We start from the raw sequence: 12,395 nt of genomic DNA on the forward strand, positions 1-12,395 counted from the left end.
AAGCAGAGAACCCCTGGAGGCAGGCATTTTCTAGCCAGGAAGTACCACTGGACCACGGCCCCACAGTTAAGACACAGTATCTGGGACCAGAAGAAAGCAATGAAACGTCAGGACACACGGGCCTTGTGGGTGGGAGCAGAAGAGATGGCCCAACGTACACATTCAGTGCCCCTTATTCATGGTGGTCACGTTCCATGAAGTCACCACAAACCTGAAGTAGTGAACACTGAGACGTTAGTCCTGGGGAACCACAGAGTTATTTCCTGTGAGCCTCTGCTCACGTTTTGTCAACCAATCAATACGTAACCTTGTTTTAAGTGTGTTTCTATTTAAAGACACTTTATTTCATATATACGATTGATTCATTAACATTAAACGCGTGGCCACCAGCAGTGTAACTCGCGCCTGCGTGAAGCTTACTTAATGCACGTGTTTTCTCTGTGCAGCACGTCGTAGCCCTCCTGCGCATAGTGACACTGGACGGCACTTCCGCATTATGCTTGGGGCCATTTTAAACAGCAAAATCACCAACAAAAAGCACAAAAATGAGACAATCTCAAAAATGAGGCACTAAGTGGACGGTGAAAAGGACACCTCATGGTGTGAGGGCCGAATTGGGAAGGCAGAACTCTGCATGTCCCCTTGTTTGGCCTCAGCGGGAACACGTAGAGTTTTTGTCATCTGCACATGTCCACAGGTGACTAAAAGTGCCACGAGTATTGATTCTGGAGTTACAAACACATTTTAGTGAGTAGGCGCATTTGTAGATGTGGGATCCACAAATAAGGAGCCTGGGCGGTATCGATGATGGAAGGGCCTAGCACGCCTCGGGCTGTTGGTTGGATTCCACACCCACCGCCCCGTGCGTGCTTTACGCCGCTGAGCCCTGGCCCCCGGCTCTCCACACCACCCCTCGTTTTTCATGTTGGCCATTGCTGGCGAGAGACGCAGTCCTGTCTCATGACAAATCCCACAGCAGTGACTGATTGTCTTGTCGGCTGTAGTCCTTGGGCCTGGTGCAGCCTGTCAGGCTGGAGCTCCATGTCTTCATTAGCTCAGTCCCCAGAGCAGGAACATGGCTGGCATCCAGGTAAGGAGATAAAGAGAGCCAGGCACTGCCACCAACAGATCCTTTCCTGTGTGGGGACTGCCGAGGGAAACCTTGGCTCACCTTCCATCCAGCCTCAAGCCTGGCTACGCCTCACACTCCATGGGATGCAGCCATGCTCCAGATCTGACTAAAGCCCTTCTCCATCCCTCTCACACTCCCAAAACACATCCCTCCTCTATGAGGAAAATTATCTTCAAGCCAGGCAGAATCAGCAGCCTACCTCATGTTCTATTTCTCCCCCTGGATGTTTATTTTAGATCCCCAAAGGCCTCGGGGTATAGATGATGAGCTTCATTCCGTAGGGCTGATGCTGTAAAAGAGGATTGGGCCAATTGTCCCTGCTCCAGTTGAGTCCCAGTCCTCTTCTCCCAACTCCAAAAGAAGGATGGGTAGGTGTTTTGTAACCAGAACTTGAACCCTCTGCAAAGTCACCTAAAAGAACTGAAGTGAGCCCTTACAAGGGACTATGAAGTTCAGCCCCTTGCAACTCCAAACCCACCCCAGAGGGGTGCAAATGGAGGTAGACAGAAAGACAGTCAAGAGAGGAGGCCTTGAAACACAGTTTTTGGAGTTGATTTGCATAGGGAGAAAAATGCTATATGAGGTTACTGTCTCCAGGAGCAAGACTAAGGCCCCGGAGGCTTAACCAGGTACAGGGGATAAAAGGTTAGGAGGAGAGGGGATGGCATCTCTCTATGATCATCCCCAACAGGGAAGGAGCAAAGCTTCCCTCTCCATTGTGAGCTGTCAATCTGTCTGCTTTTCCCTAGCATAAAACTCCTTGGGAAGGAAATGAAGGTACCCGCTGGTTGGCAGGAAGCCCAAGAAGCAGTAAGTTCAATCCAATTAGAATTGGATTCAATCAAATTTAAGAGGAAAATTCAATCCAAACCAGAGCATCATTAAGGCAGCAGTTGAAGAGAACTGGTTAGCTTGAGAGCCCCCACATTCTCCCAATTAAAAAGTTCCCTAGGCCCCACCCCAGCCCCAACTCCATCTCACCGTAAAGACGGTGCATGCTGAAATCAGTGCACTCCCAAGTGGCACAGGCCAAATGCAAGCACTAGGCAGTGCAGGTAGTGATGGAACTGCCCCACAGGACAGTAGACTCAGGAGTAGAGCCCTTTGCCCTCTAATGGTTTGTGGTGCCGTCCCTCCTTCCATGGTGCCTTTCCTAGAGTGTGGCTTGAGCAAAAAATTCTCCAAGGTGCTTCCAGCAGCCTCTTGCCCTGAACGAGGCCTTCACTGGTGAGAGAGGAAAACACCATATGGCTCCAAGAATTAACCAAGATGTCCTGTGCATGTACACACACACACACACACACACACACAAATACACATATCCACGCACCACCAAGGACCTCATTCCCCAAAGACTGCATATCACAACCAAAAATACTCCCCATACCTATTTTGCAAGAAAAGGCACAGACTTGCTTTGAGGGTTGAGAATTTGCTGTGTTGATGATTGCCTTCTGCTGCCAGCCTCCTCCTTGCTCAGAAAGTGAATTCTAAGTCAGAGAGAAAATTAGGACAGAATCGTAGAAAAGAAATAGTTATTGTGTCAGAAATTTTTCAATAGGCCCTTCTTCCAGCAAATCCCACTCCAGTTTCAACGTCTACTCATTATTACTTTAAACCCAAATGCATCGTTTAACTTTTATATCATCTTGATTTTAGGTATTTTTCCATTCTGATTGGATTTATTTAAACCAAAAGGGCAGCCCCCGGGACATTTTCTTGTGTTTGGAACCTTCATTTGTCTCCATGTAGGAGAGACCCTTCTCTAGATTAGAAAAAAAATCCTTCCAGGAATGCTGAGTGGCAGGTTGAGCTCATCATAAGAAGAGAGATTGAGGACATTAAATCTCCTGGGTCCCAAATCAGTGGTATACTGGTAAATATTTAACAATAGGCTATCTGGGGGGAAAGCCCTGGTTTTCAGCATTTGCCAGTTACCGTGGTGTAAATATTCCCACCGTGGCCGATCTCAAGCTACCAGTGAGCCATCCCTGAAGCCAGAGTTGGGAAGAGACATGAATGATTGGCTCTCAGGACCTGGTGCGAGTGAGTGGGCTTTGGTACACTGCTGGTCTAACACCTTGTGTCACCTGGAGATCCTTGGGAGAATTTTAAACTGCCACTCAATACTGAGTGGGATGGAAATGCATGTTCTGGAATGGTGGTGGAGGTTTTTACTGCTTGGAACGGGTTTCCAGGTCTTTGGAGAACAGTTATTAAAAAAGCAAAGCCTGTGATCATGATCCGGGAAAAGAGGGAGATGGACTTCATCCATCCCCTTAAGCCTCTCCTGGCCTGTGTCAGGATTGTCCCCTTACTGACGCTTCCCATCGAGGTGAGAGTAGACAAAACCTAGGCTGGCTAGCGGATCTGTCTGTGGAAAGTAGGGGCGTGTGGGCAGGTTTCTCCCTGCAAAGCAATTAAGACTCTTGTTTCTCCTTATCTCCATCTCTCCTTCCATCCTCGACCCTTCTCGGTGTTCCCTCCTCTGTGCTCTCCTGCCCTGCCCCTCCTCTCACTCTCACCAGAGAGTTTTCCAAAGAGAGGGAGAAGGCCAAGGCCCGGGGAGATTTCCAGAAGCTGCGGGAGAAGCAGCAGCTGGAAGAGGATCTCAAAGGCTACCTGGACTGGATCACTCAGGCCGAAGACATCGATCCCGAGAACGAGGACGAAGGCATGGATGAGGAGAAGCCCCGAAACAGTGAGCAGCCGTCTTCTTCTGTGTTTGGGCTGGGTTCTGGGGGAGAGGAAACAACATCGGGGTCAACACAGAACTTTGACTGCCACCCTTTCTTGGCAGCCCACGGTGTACCTTCCTGGAGCCGCACTTATCTCACTGATGGCAGTCACAGTCTTGCCACACACAGACATCGCTCACATGCGGGAAATCATAGCTGTCGATCTAGAAAACCTCATGCTCCTTTTAGAATATCTCACCTTAAAAGACAGTTGAGATGTTGCTAAGGCAGAGGCTTGTTTAAAATCAGAGATCCTTCTCCTCCAAGTTCCACCTTTTAGGGCCGGGGCACAGGCTTCCCATTTGAAAGCACAGGCTTGTTTGAAAGGAACAATGTCTGCCAAGCAGCTGCCTGGAAAACTTTATACCTGCTCAGGTATCCTTCCCCTCTTTGCAGAAGATTTCCGGACACTGCTGAGCTTTCTCGTAGGAAAGGTAGCCAAAGGTTTTCTTAAGGGGGTTAGCTTCAAAGACCTGGGGAAGTGCTAAGTGGGAGTGTTGGGGGAAGCCCAGAGGAATTTGGCAGAATCCAACTAGGTGATGGAAATTGAGCCAAATCCCTTCCTCAGGGGTTCACGTGGCCCATTGTTGGATAGGCTGTGGCTGGGATAGAAATGAGAGTGATGGATGGCATTGACTCACAAATATGTAAAAAATGATGGATCATGAAAATTCAGGCTCTTATCAGATTAGCCCAGTGGTTCTGAAAGCGTGGCCCCTGACCAGCAGCATCAGCATTACCTGGAAACTTGTTAGAAATGCAAACTCTTGGGCCCCACTCCAGACCTACTGACCCAGAAACTGTGGGGATGGGGCCCAGGAATCTGTGTTTTGACAACTCCCCCAGGTGATCAAGATGCATAGTAAATTTGAGAACCTTTGGGTTAACTCTGACCACTCTCTGTATCTCATTTGGTCTCGATCTCTGTGACTCTAACCATACTCTTTCTTTCTTTTTCTGTGTGCAATATCTTTCTCTTTCACTACACATGTTTGAATAGGTGCATTTCTGTCCTCTCAAGCAGCCTTACTTAAAAACAGTTTCCTAAACACTGAGCATCTAGAGTAGTCCAGGAAGCAAACAGGTTAAAGAATCGTCCAGGGCATTTGCTGCGTGGAGTCATGCCGACAAAGGCAGGGAGCTGGAACTTCACCCTGAGCAGAGAGGACGATGAGCAGAGCTGCCAGGAGCAGAAACAGGTGCAGGAAGAAGGGACAAAGACAGCCAAAGATGTTCACGGGAGCAGAATCTCTGCTCCCTCATTTTAAAGATGGATTTAATAAATCTATCAACTGCTCCCTTTCTGATAACACTGCTCAAGGAGCAAATACAAATTTAAAGCACACAAACAACAAGGGACTGGTAACAACATAATTTAGTAACCTAAGGAGGCCTTTGTGCTCTGCTAAGTGGTTTTGCAAGTTGGAATACAGGGCCTTTGATGGGTTATAACAATGAGCCATGATGCCATTGAGGGTCTTCCTGGAAAAATGCCTGACGGCTTCTATTACACTGTTGATGGAACTGAGGAGTAGTGGATTCGTTTGTGGCACTGAGTGGTATGCTAAATAAACAAGTTGGCCTGTGAGCCACGGAGAAGCATACCTCTAAAATGCAGGAGTTTGTGTGCTGGCTCCTGGCTCCACCCTAAGTCAGAGCACTGGCCCTCCCTTGTGACTCATGGTGATGAGCATTTCTGTAGCGTGTGTTACTGAAAACCTGCAATAGCCACTACATGCTTAGCAGCCAGCGGCTGTTCACTGAGATAACAGAACATAGGTATTCTGTTCTCTGCCTAAAGCAAGAGCTTCCAAGGGAGAGTGTGCGGCTTCTCCATCTAACCCATTAAATGAATAAATTCCTAGGAGAGTTCCCAGCGTGGAGTATTCTTTGCAGCTGGAGCAGATCACATTGACAAGGCCCCTCTACCCAACTTTCTTGACAAACTTGGAGAAGAGCGTAACGAGCTGCCTACCCCAATAGACAGTCTCGCCAAGATTTTCCTAAGCCTAGATACGGATGGTCTTAGACTCTGGAGACTGGCTTTTCTTGCCTTGCACTGCTCCCTTACGGCTGGAGGAGCCCTGGGGGTCTGCTTCTTGTCCTAGGAGGACTGGAATGGGAGCCTGGCTCCTTCGTTAGTGGAAATGCTAATTAGTGGGACAGTTCCAGGGGATGAGGCAGGGGAATGAATATTTTAAAAAGCAAGGTGTACAGAGTAAGATAGACACATGCAATGAAGTGGAACGTGAGAGACAGGAATGGAGCCAGGAAGAGAATCCAAAGGACTGCGTCTGTTGGGGAAGTCCAATGAAAAGTAGAATTGATGTGATGAAATGATTAAGGAATCAGAGGCCTAATTCACTTGCAAAAAAGGCAAGACAGTGGCTCAGAAACTATCTTCCTGTCTTGAGAATTTCGTAGATTGCCCTTTGAAACAAATACAAGGGGAGAAATCCTGCTACGTTTGAAGCATGTGTGTTTCAATTACCGTAATATCTTAGCCTTTGAAGCTTCTAAAAGACTACAGTGTGGTATGTTTGCCAACTCTCTTCAGCTCAAAAGCTAAGTCATCTTTTAAGAGAAAAGGCTGATCACTCTTCATCAGCAGCTATATTGACTCTGCTTCTCCCCGGGCAGCATCCGTATTCCCGTGGTGTGAGGCTAGGGAGGTGGGGCTGGGTGCAGCGCAGGAGCTGCTTGGTGACACACAGCACACCTGAGGGGAGCCCAGGGATTCTGTTTTCTTAGGGAAAGCTGCAAAAGCCACCAAGGAAGTAGAAGAAATGGGCTGGAAGGACAACAGAAAGAAAGCATGCAGTTGGGAGGCTTTTCTCTAAATATTAGAGTAAGTGAAGTGGCCAGTAAGTTATATGCAAAAATATGTTCCAGTTCATTCATTCATTAGTCCACCCACTCACAAATGAAAGGTCTGCTCTCTGCCAGGCACTGTTGTAGACACTGGTGATAGAGCAGTCAACACGGGAGTCAAAAATCCCTGCCCTCGTGGAACTTAGATTCTAGTAGAGAGACAGATGGTAAATTAAATAGCACGCCAGAGAGGGGCGAAGCAGTGAAGGGGGAAGAGTGTTGAGAGGTTGTGGTTTCAGAGGGGCAGCCAAGGAATGTCTCACGGAGAAGGCAGCATTGGAATAAAGACTTGGAGGCTGCAAGGAAAGGCACCCTGCAGATAGTTGGGAAATAGCCTTCTAGGGGTTAGCAAGAAGGGGCCAATGAGACGGGGGCCACACTGATGAATCCGGAGCTGAGGAGGCTTGTGCAGCTGGAGAGGAGGGAGCAAGGGGGTGAGTGGTGTGAGGTGAGGCTGTGGGATCCAGGGAGTAGAGTACATAAACTGTTGTGAGAACTTGGCTCTTACTGGGAGTGAGCCAAAGAGCCTCTGGAGGGGTTTGAGCAGAGAAGCAACACGATCTGACAGACCCTGATCAGGGTCCGTCTCCCTGCCATGTGCAGAATGGAGTGAAGGTGGGCCAGGGGGAGGCAGGGGTCCCGTCAGGTGCCTGCTGCCTCAGGAGATGCTGGGCCTGGTCTTGACACCCATGGAAGTGATAAGGTCAGACTTCAGGATGATGTCATTTGCAGACGCATCAGATATGGAATGTGAAAGAGAGAGGTCAGGCATTTTCCAAGGCAATTGTTCTAAATGATACCAAGAGTGGAATTATCATTTATGGATATGGGGGAGTCTGGGAGAGGAACGGGTGTCAGGGCAGGAGGATCAGGAAAGCCATCACAGACCCTGAAGTTTGAAGTGCCTATTAGACATCCAAGTGGAAATGTTGAGTATGTAATAGCGAATGAACCTCTCCAGGAGAGAGATCTGTGGCTGAACTGTAATTTTGAGTCAACAACATATAGAAGATACTTATCCCCTGGATCTCTGGATGAGATCACTGGGGTGTGAGTGTAGACAGAAGTGAGATGCGGTCCCAGAACTGAGTCCTAGCCCTACTGATGTTTGGAGATTGGGGTAAAGGGAAAGAACCAGCAAACAGGACTCCTAAAGGCACGGTCAGAGAGACAGGAGGGAATGCAAAGGAAGGGGTGTGAGTGTTGCTGCTGTGACTGGAAACACCATTGCCCTTAGCAATGTGGGGCTCACTTGCTGGTGCCTTAACACAGGCTGTTGGATGAAATGCTGGGGAGAAAGCTTCCTGGCGAATCAGCCTTACCCTGTGCATCTCTCGAGTCTGCATGCCTCCTGCAATGGCATGGAGCGTTGCTCTGCAGGCTTCTTGCTTCTTTGGCATGGCCCAGCTTCCAGCCACCTGAAGAGTTTGGCCATCAGGAAACCACAAAGAGGACAGGAGGACACTCACACAGACTCTGGCATGCCCATGGCCTCAAGACAGTCAGTGTCTAAAGCTTTGCCCATCATGATGTTCCCTTCTACAGCAATGCCAGCACTAGTCACTGCCTCTGCAACGGGTTACCGACAGTCTTGGAAAAAAGAGGACATGATACTCAAGAGCCATTTCAGAGCCAAAAAGGCAAGAAAGGGGCATGTTCATGCACTGTTACCCTGGATGCAGCTTCCTAAATGGGGCAGCCAAGAGCCAAGCCCCTTTTCTCTCTGGGTATAGACTAGGATAATGTTGAGGTCTGCCCACTCTAGTGACTGCTTCTTCCCTGCCTCTGAGCAGCAATGAGCAGCCCCTGTGAAGGGACCCATTGCAAAACCATCATTACCACACGGGTTTATTGTCATCAGCAGAGATGGACTGCTTCAAGGGACGGGGCTCATTTTCCAGCTCCAGTGTTAAATCTAATAGAAAGTGAGACACTAGAGGGAGAAGCCATAAAGAAAAAGAGACAGATTTTCTTCTTTTTCCTCTTCAAGATCAAAAAACACATTTATTAAATATCCATCTTTACGGGAATCTCTCTCTCATGTCGTTAAGACAACTTAAATGCAGCCCTGGCTCTCTAAAGCTTGCAGTCTAAGCCAGACATTGATGTGGATGAGCATGTAAAAAGACAGACAGACGGTGGAACCAAAATATTGAATTTCCATGCAGATAAGCAGGATTAAATATTTACCCCATGGTATTGAGTTGTGTGACTCGAGAGCCACTTTTGCAGTCATCACCAGCTAGCAGAGCCACGTGCCTGCTGCCTGCCCCACAGAGTCTAGGATCACATATTATTGAGACAAGAAACTGGAAGGCTTGTAAGAGCTGCAGGTTGCCCACGAAAGGGCCCCATGTGGCTTGAGAGCAGTAGCCTGAATATCGTTGATTTACATTATGTATGTGTCAAGGGCATGTACATAGTTATTTGATCTTTTAAAATAAAATCAGTTTGATCAATATTTACCCTGGACCTCTGGATACCTACAACACAATCCCTTGAAGCATCTGGCTCAGATTACGTGAGAAGACACACTGATGTTTGTTTTCGTCCTTGATTCTGCTCATACCTCGCACTGTTAAGTGATCGTGCTGCCAGGCCATGAAGTGAGAGCAGATCCTTAAGGCACAGCCTGGAAGTAGGTCCTGAGCCTTCACGTAAACTCTCAGCTGGTCCTAATCAGAGCCCTGGAAACTTTAGTGCTGGAAAGTTGCCGGAGAGATCAGGTGAGGAAACTGGAGCCCAAGGTGGGTAACAGCCACCTGGCTAAATGTCACTGAAGTCAGCACTCGAACCCAGGGCTCCAGATTCCCCACACAGGACCCTGCCCTGCAGACCACAGTGCTCCTTACAGAAGCCTTCTCGGACACCCAGGCAGCAGCACTCCCTAACTGTCCCTCTGTCCCCGTAGCTCTTGGGGCACGTCTCCACTTATCTTGTGGAATTACATCCACCTCGTTACACTTGCTTGCTGGGCTACACTGAGAGTTCCTTCACTGGGCTGCCTTTAATTCACCCTTGTATCCCCATGACCTGACATAGCCCAGAGCATGGGAAGGTCATGGCACATACGAGTCACATGATCACACGCAAGTGCAAGTGCATGCCATATGCAAGTTTTGGCAAAGCACCTTCTGCCATGCTCTGATCTCTGAGCTGATAGAGCAGGTGAGCTCACACTGCCACTGGACTGAGTTGGCTCATTGTTCTGTCTGCTCAGAACTGACTTCCTTGTGGCATCGCCAATGACATCCTTTCAAAGTCATTTCCTTTCATGAACACAGTTGCTCTCCAGTAGCCCTCAGTCACCCTCAACTCCTGGAAGGCACCATTTGGAAACAGGCGAATAAGCACAGAGCCCCCCATACGTGTGAACAGCGGTGATGACAGGGAAATTGAAGTGCCATGGGAAAGCATTGGGAGTTCTTAAGCAACGAGATTGTGCTGTTCCCTGAAGGCCATGGTGACTAGCGGGGCTGAGTACTGGGGCTCTGCAGTGAAACCACTGATGGATATTTCTGGCCCTGGTAGTCATGAATACCCATGGGCGAGGTCCTGTGGACTTGGTGTTGTGAGAGGCGTCTCACCCAGTGCGGGGGTGGGGACCACGTTGTAGTAAGGATCCAGAAGGGGTCTGTTCATTGGTAGCACATTACTTTTGGAGCACAGCCTGGCTGCTGTGCTGTCTGGCCCCATAAGTGTACAGATGCCATTTTCCCAGCCGGGGGAGCAATGGAAGAGCTATGTATGGAAGGCCTGTGTCGTGTATACAGTGCGAAGTAGGCACGTCAACCTGTCTCCGTGAGCTGTCAGACACTTCCCAAAGCAAAACCACCAGACTTGGGCAAAGCTTGCTGACTTAAGCTGTTGGGAAGGCGTGGCAATCTTCTCACTGACCAATGGGCATGTGTTTCAGAGGAGTGGGAAGGTGACAGCCACAAAGCATTTTGACAGGAGACATTCACGGCTTCCTGGGCCTGGCATTAGATCAGCATAAAGGTGCCTGGCAGCTCTGCCAAGCCATCAGCTAATAAAGGCTCTGCTCCCCTTAGGGAGATGCCTGCTTGACCTTAGGGGAGTGTCCAGGCCAAAACAATAACCTTGATAAGCCAACAAACTGCAGAATCCAGATGGCTAGGTTTATGGTGGAGAGTATTGTCAATACCAGCTGAGAAAGGCACCAGAAGAAGGATTCCCATATTCTTTTTAGATACCTGCCTTTGTGTTGGTCTGCCTTTCACTGTGTAACAGCTATGGTGGGAATAGAAGCTGTGTGGAGGGGCCTATGAGAAGCAGGGGCCGGGTAGGGTGCTGTGGAGGCCACACCGTGGTTTTGGAGGGACAGGAGTTATCAGGGAGCCACCGGAAGCTCTCCTGCAGTTTAAAGTGGATATGGATGGGGAGCAGCTGTGTTCCTGGGATCACTGGCCAGCCAGCCACCCCACAGGGACAGAGCAAACAGGCTGTTAGCTCTTGAACTGCCAGGCACACTGGGGGTCCTTGGCAAGGAGTGGAGCATGAAGGCCCTGTTCCTCTCCAGGGCCTGGAGGACAGCATCCTCTGCCTGCCCACCAGGGTCCTGGCCCAAACCAGCATCTTCCCAGCCCACTTCTCTCTCCAGAGGCTTCATTATCTTCCCAGTTCCCCGGGCTACAAAGCCTCCTTCCTCTCCCTCTACTGTGCCCTTCCACAGTTATCAGTGCCTGTGTTCAGTCAGTCAAGTCGTATGGGCTGTCCTCTTCGCTTGGACCTCTCACTCCTTCCCTCCTCTCCCCTCACCTCTCTCTGCCTGGACTCGCAGCCCCCTTGCTGCCCTGCCTTCGAGCCCCACTCCCACGCAACCTGTGTAATGCAGCCTAGTTCATATTTCTGCAGCCGACTGTGTCATTCCCTTGTTCAAAAGCTTTGAACGTCTCTCCCTGGCTACAGAATAAAGCCTGAACATCTCTCCGTATTTCAGGCATCTCCAATCTGTGCCAGCCAATAACTTGAACCTTATCACTCCCTACTGCCCCGCCACAAAGCCAGACTGCATCTTGTTTTCCAGAAATGCCTGCTGCTGTCCTGTTTCTGCACCTTTCTCCATCTCCCATCCCTCTGCCTAGAGCACCCGTTTGCTCCCCTGCTCCTCCGCCGCCTCCCAGCCCAGGTCGGAGAGCACATCTTGGCTCAGGCCTCCCAGAGCCCCCATCTCAGGACAGGCACCGTCAGCATTCACCCCTCACCTACCCACCAGTGGGCAGGGGTGACCCAGCGCTCTTGTTATATAGAATGCTCTCGGGAGGCAGGAGCATGCTTTGGTAACTTCTTATTCACTCTCCCACTCAGTATGCAGGGCAGTGATTTCTATTTCACAGACTTCCCCCAAAAAACCATATTGAATTGAATTGAATCCTCTTCAGATCAGAGAATTAAGGTCTGATAGCCCTCCATTCATACCTAGTTGGCCAAATACCGTTTTTCCAGTCTTAGCCACGTTCATGGTAGACCCCAGAGCGTGTATTGTGGTTGACAGAATGGGTGGAAATGATTTGGCATTGTGAAAGTGGGCAGAGAGGAACGGTTGGAAGAAGTTAGAATTGTATAGTCCCAGGAGAAGAGAAGCCAGGAGTCGACAGCACAGGGACAAAGCTGCCTCGTGCCCACATACTCCC

General features: G+C 49.4%; 1 protein-coding gene across 6 annotated transcripts in view; it reads left to right on the plus strand.

Moving 5' to 3' along the window:
- Positions 1–12,395, plus strand: part of CACNA1C (calcium voltage-gated channel subunit alpha1 C) — a 250,474-nt gene that overhangs the window by 64,806 nt on the left and 173,273 nt on the right. For all 6 annotated transcript variants that reach the window (XM_050747023.1, XM_050747020.1, XM_050747019.1 and 3 more), the window contains one exon: positions 3,661–3,833. In XM_050747023.1, the coding sequence (XP_050602980.1) occupies positions 3,661–3,833 (173 nt within the window). The remainder of the gene's footprint in view (positions 1–3,660; positions 3,834–12,395) is intronic.

The sequence above is a fragment of the Macaca thibetana genome, chromosome 11 (genome assembly GCF_024542745.1).
Source record: "Macaca thibetana thibetana isolate TM-01 chromosome 11, ASM2454274v1, whole genome shotgun sequence".
Lineage (NCBI taxonomy): Eukaryota > Metazoa > Chordata > Mammalia > Primates > Cercopithecidae > Macaca > Macaca thibetana.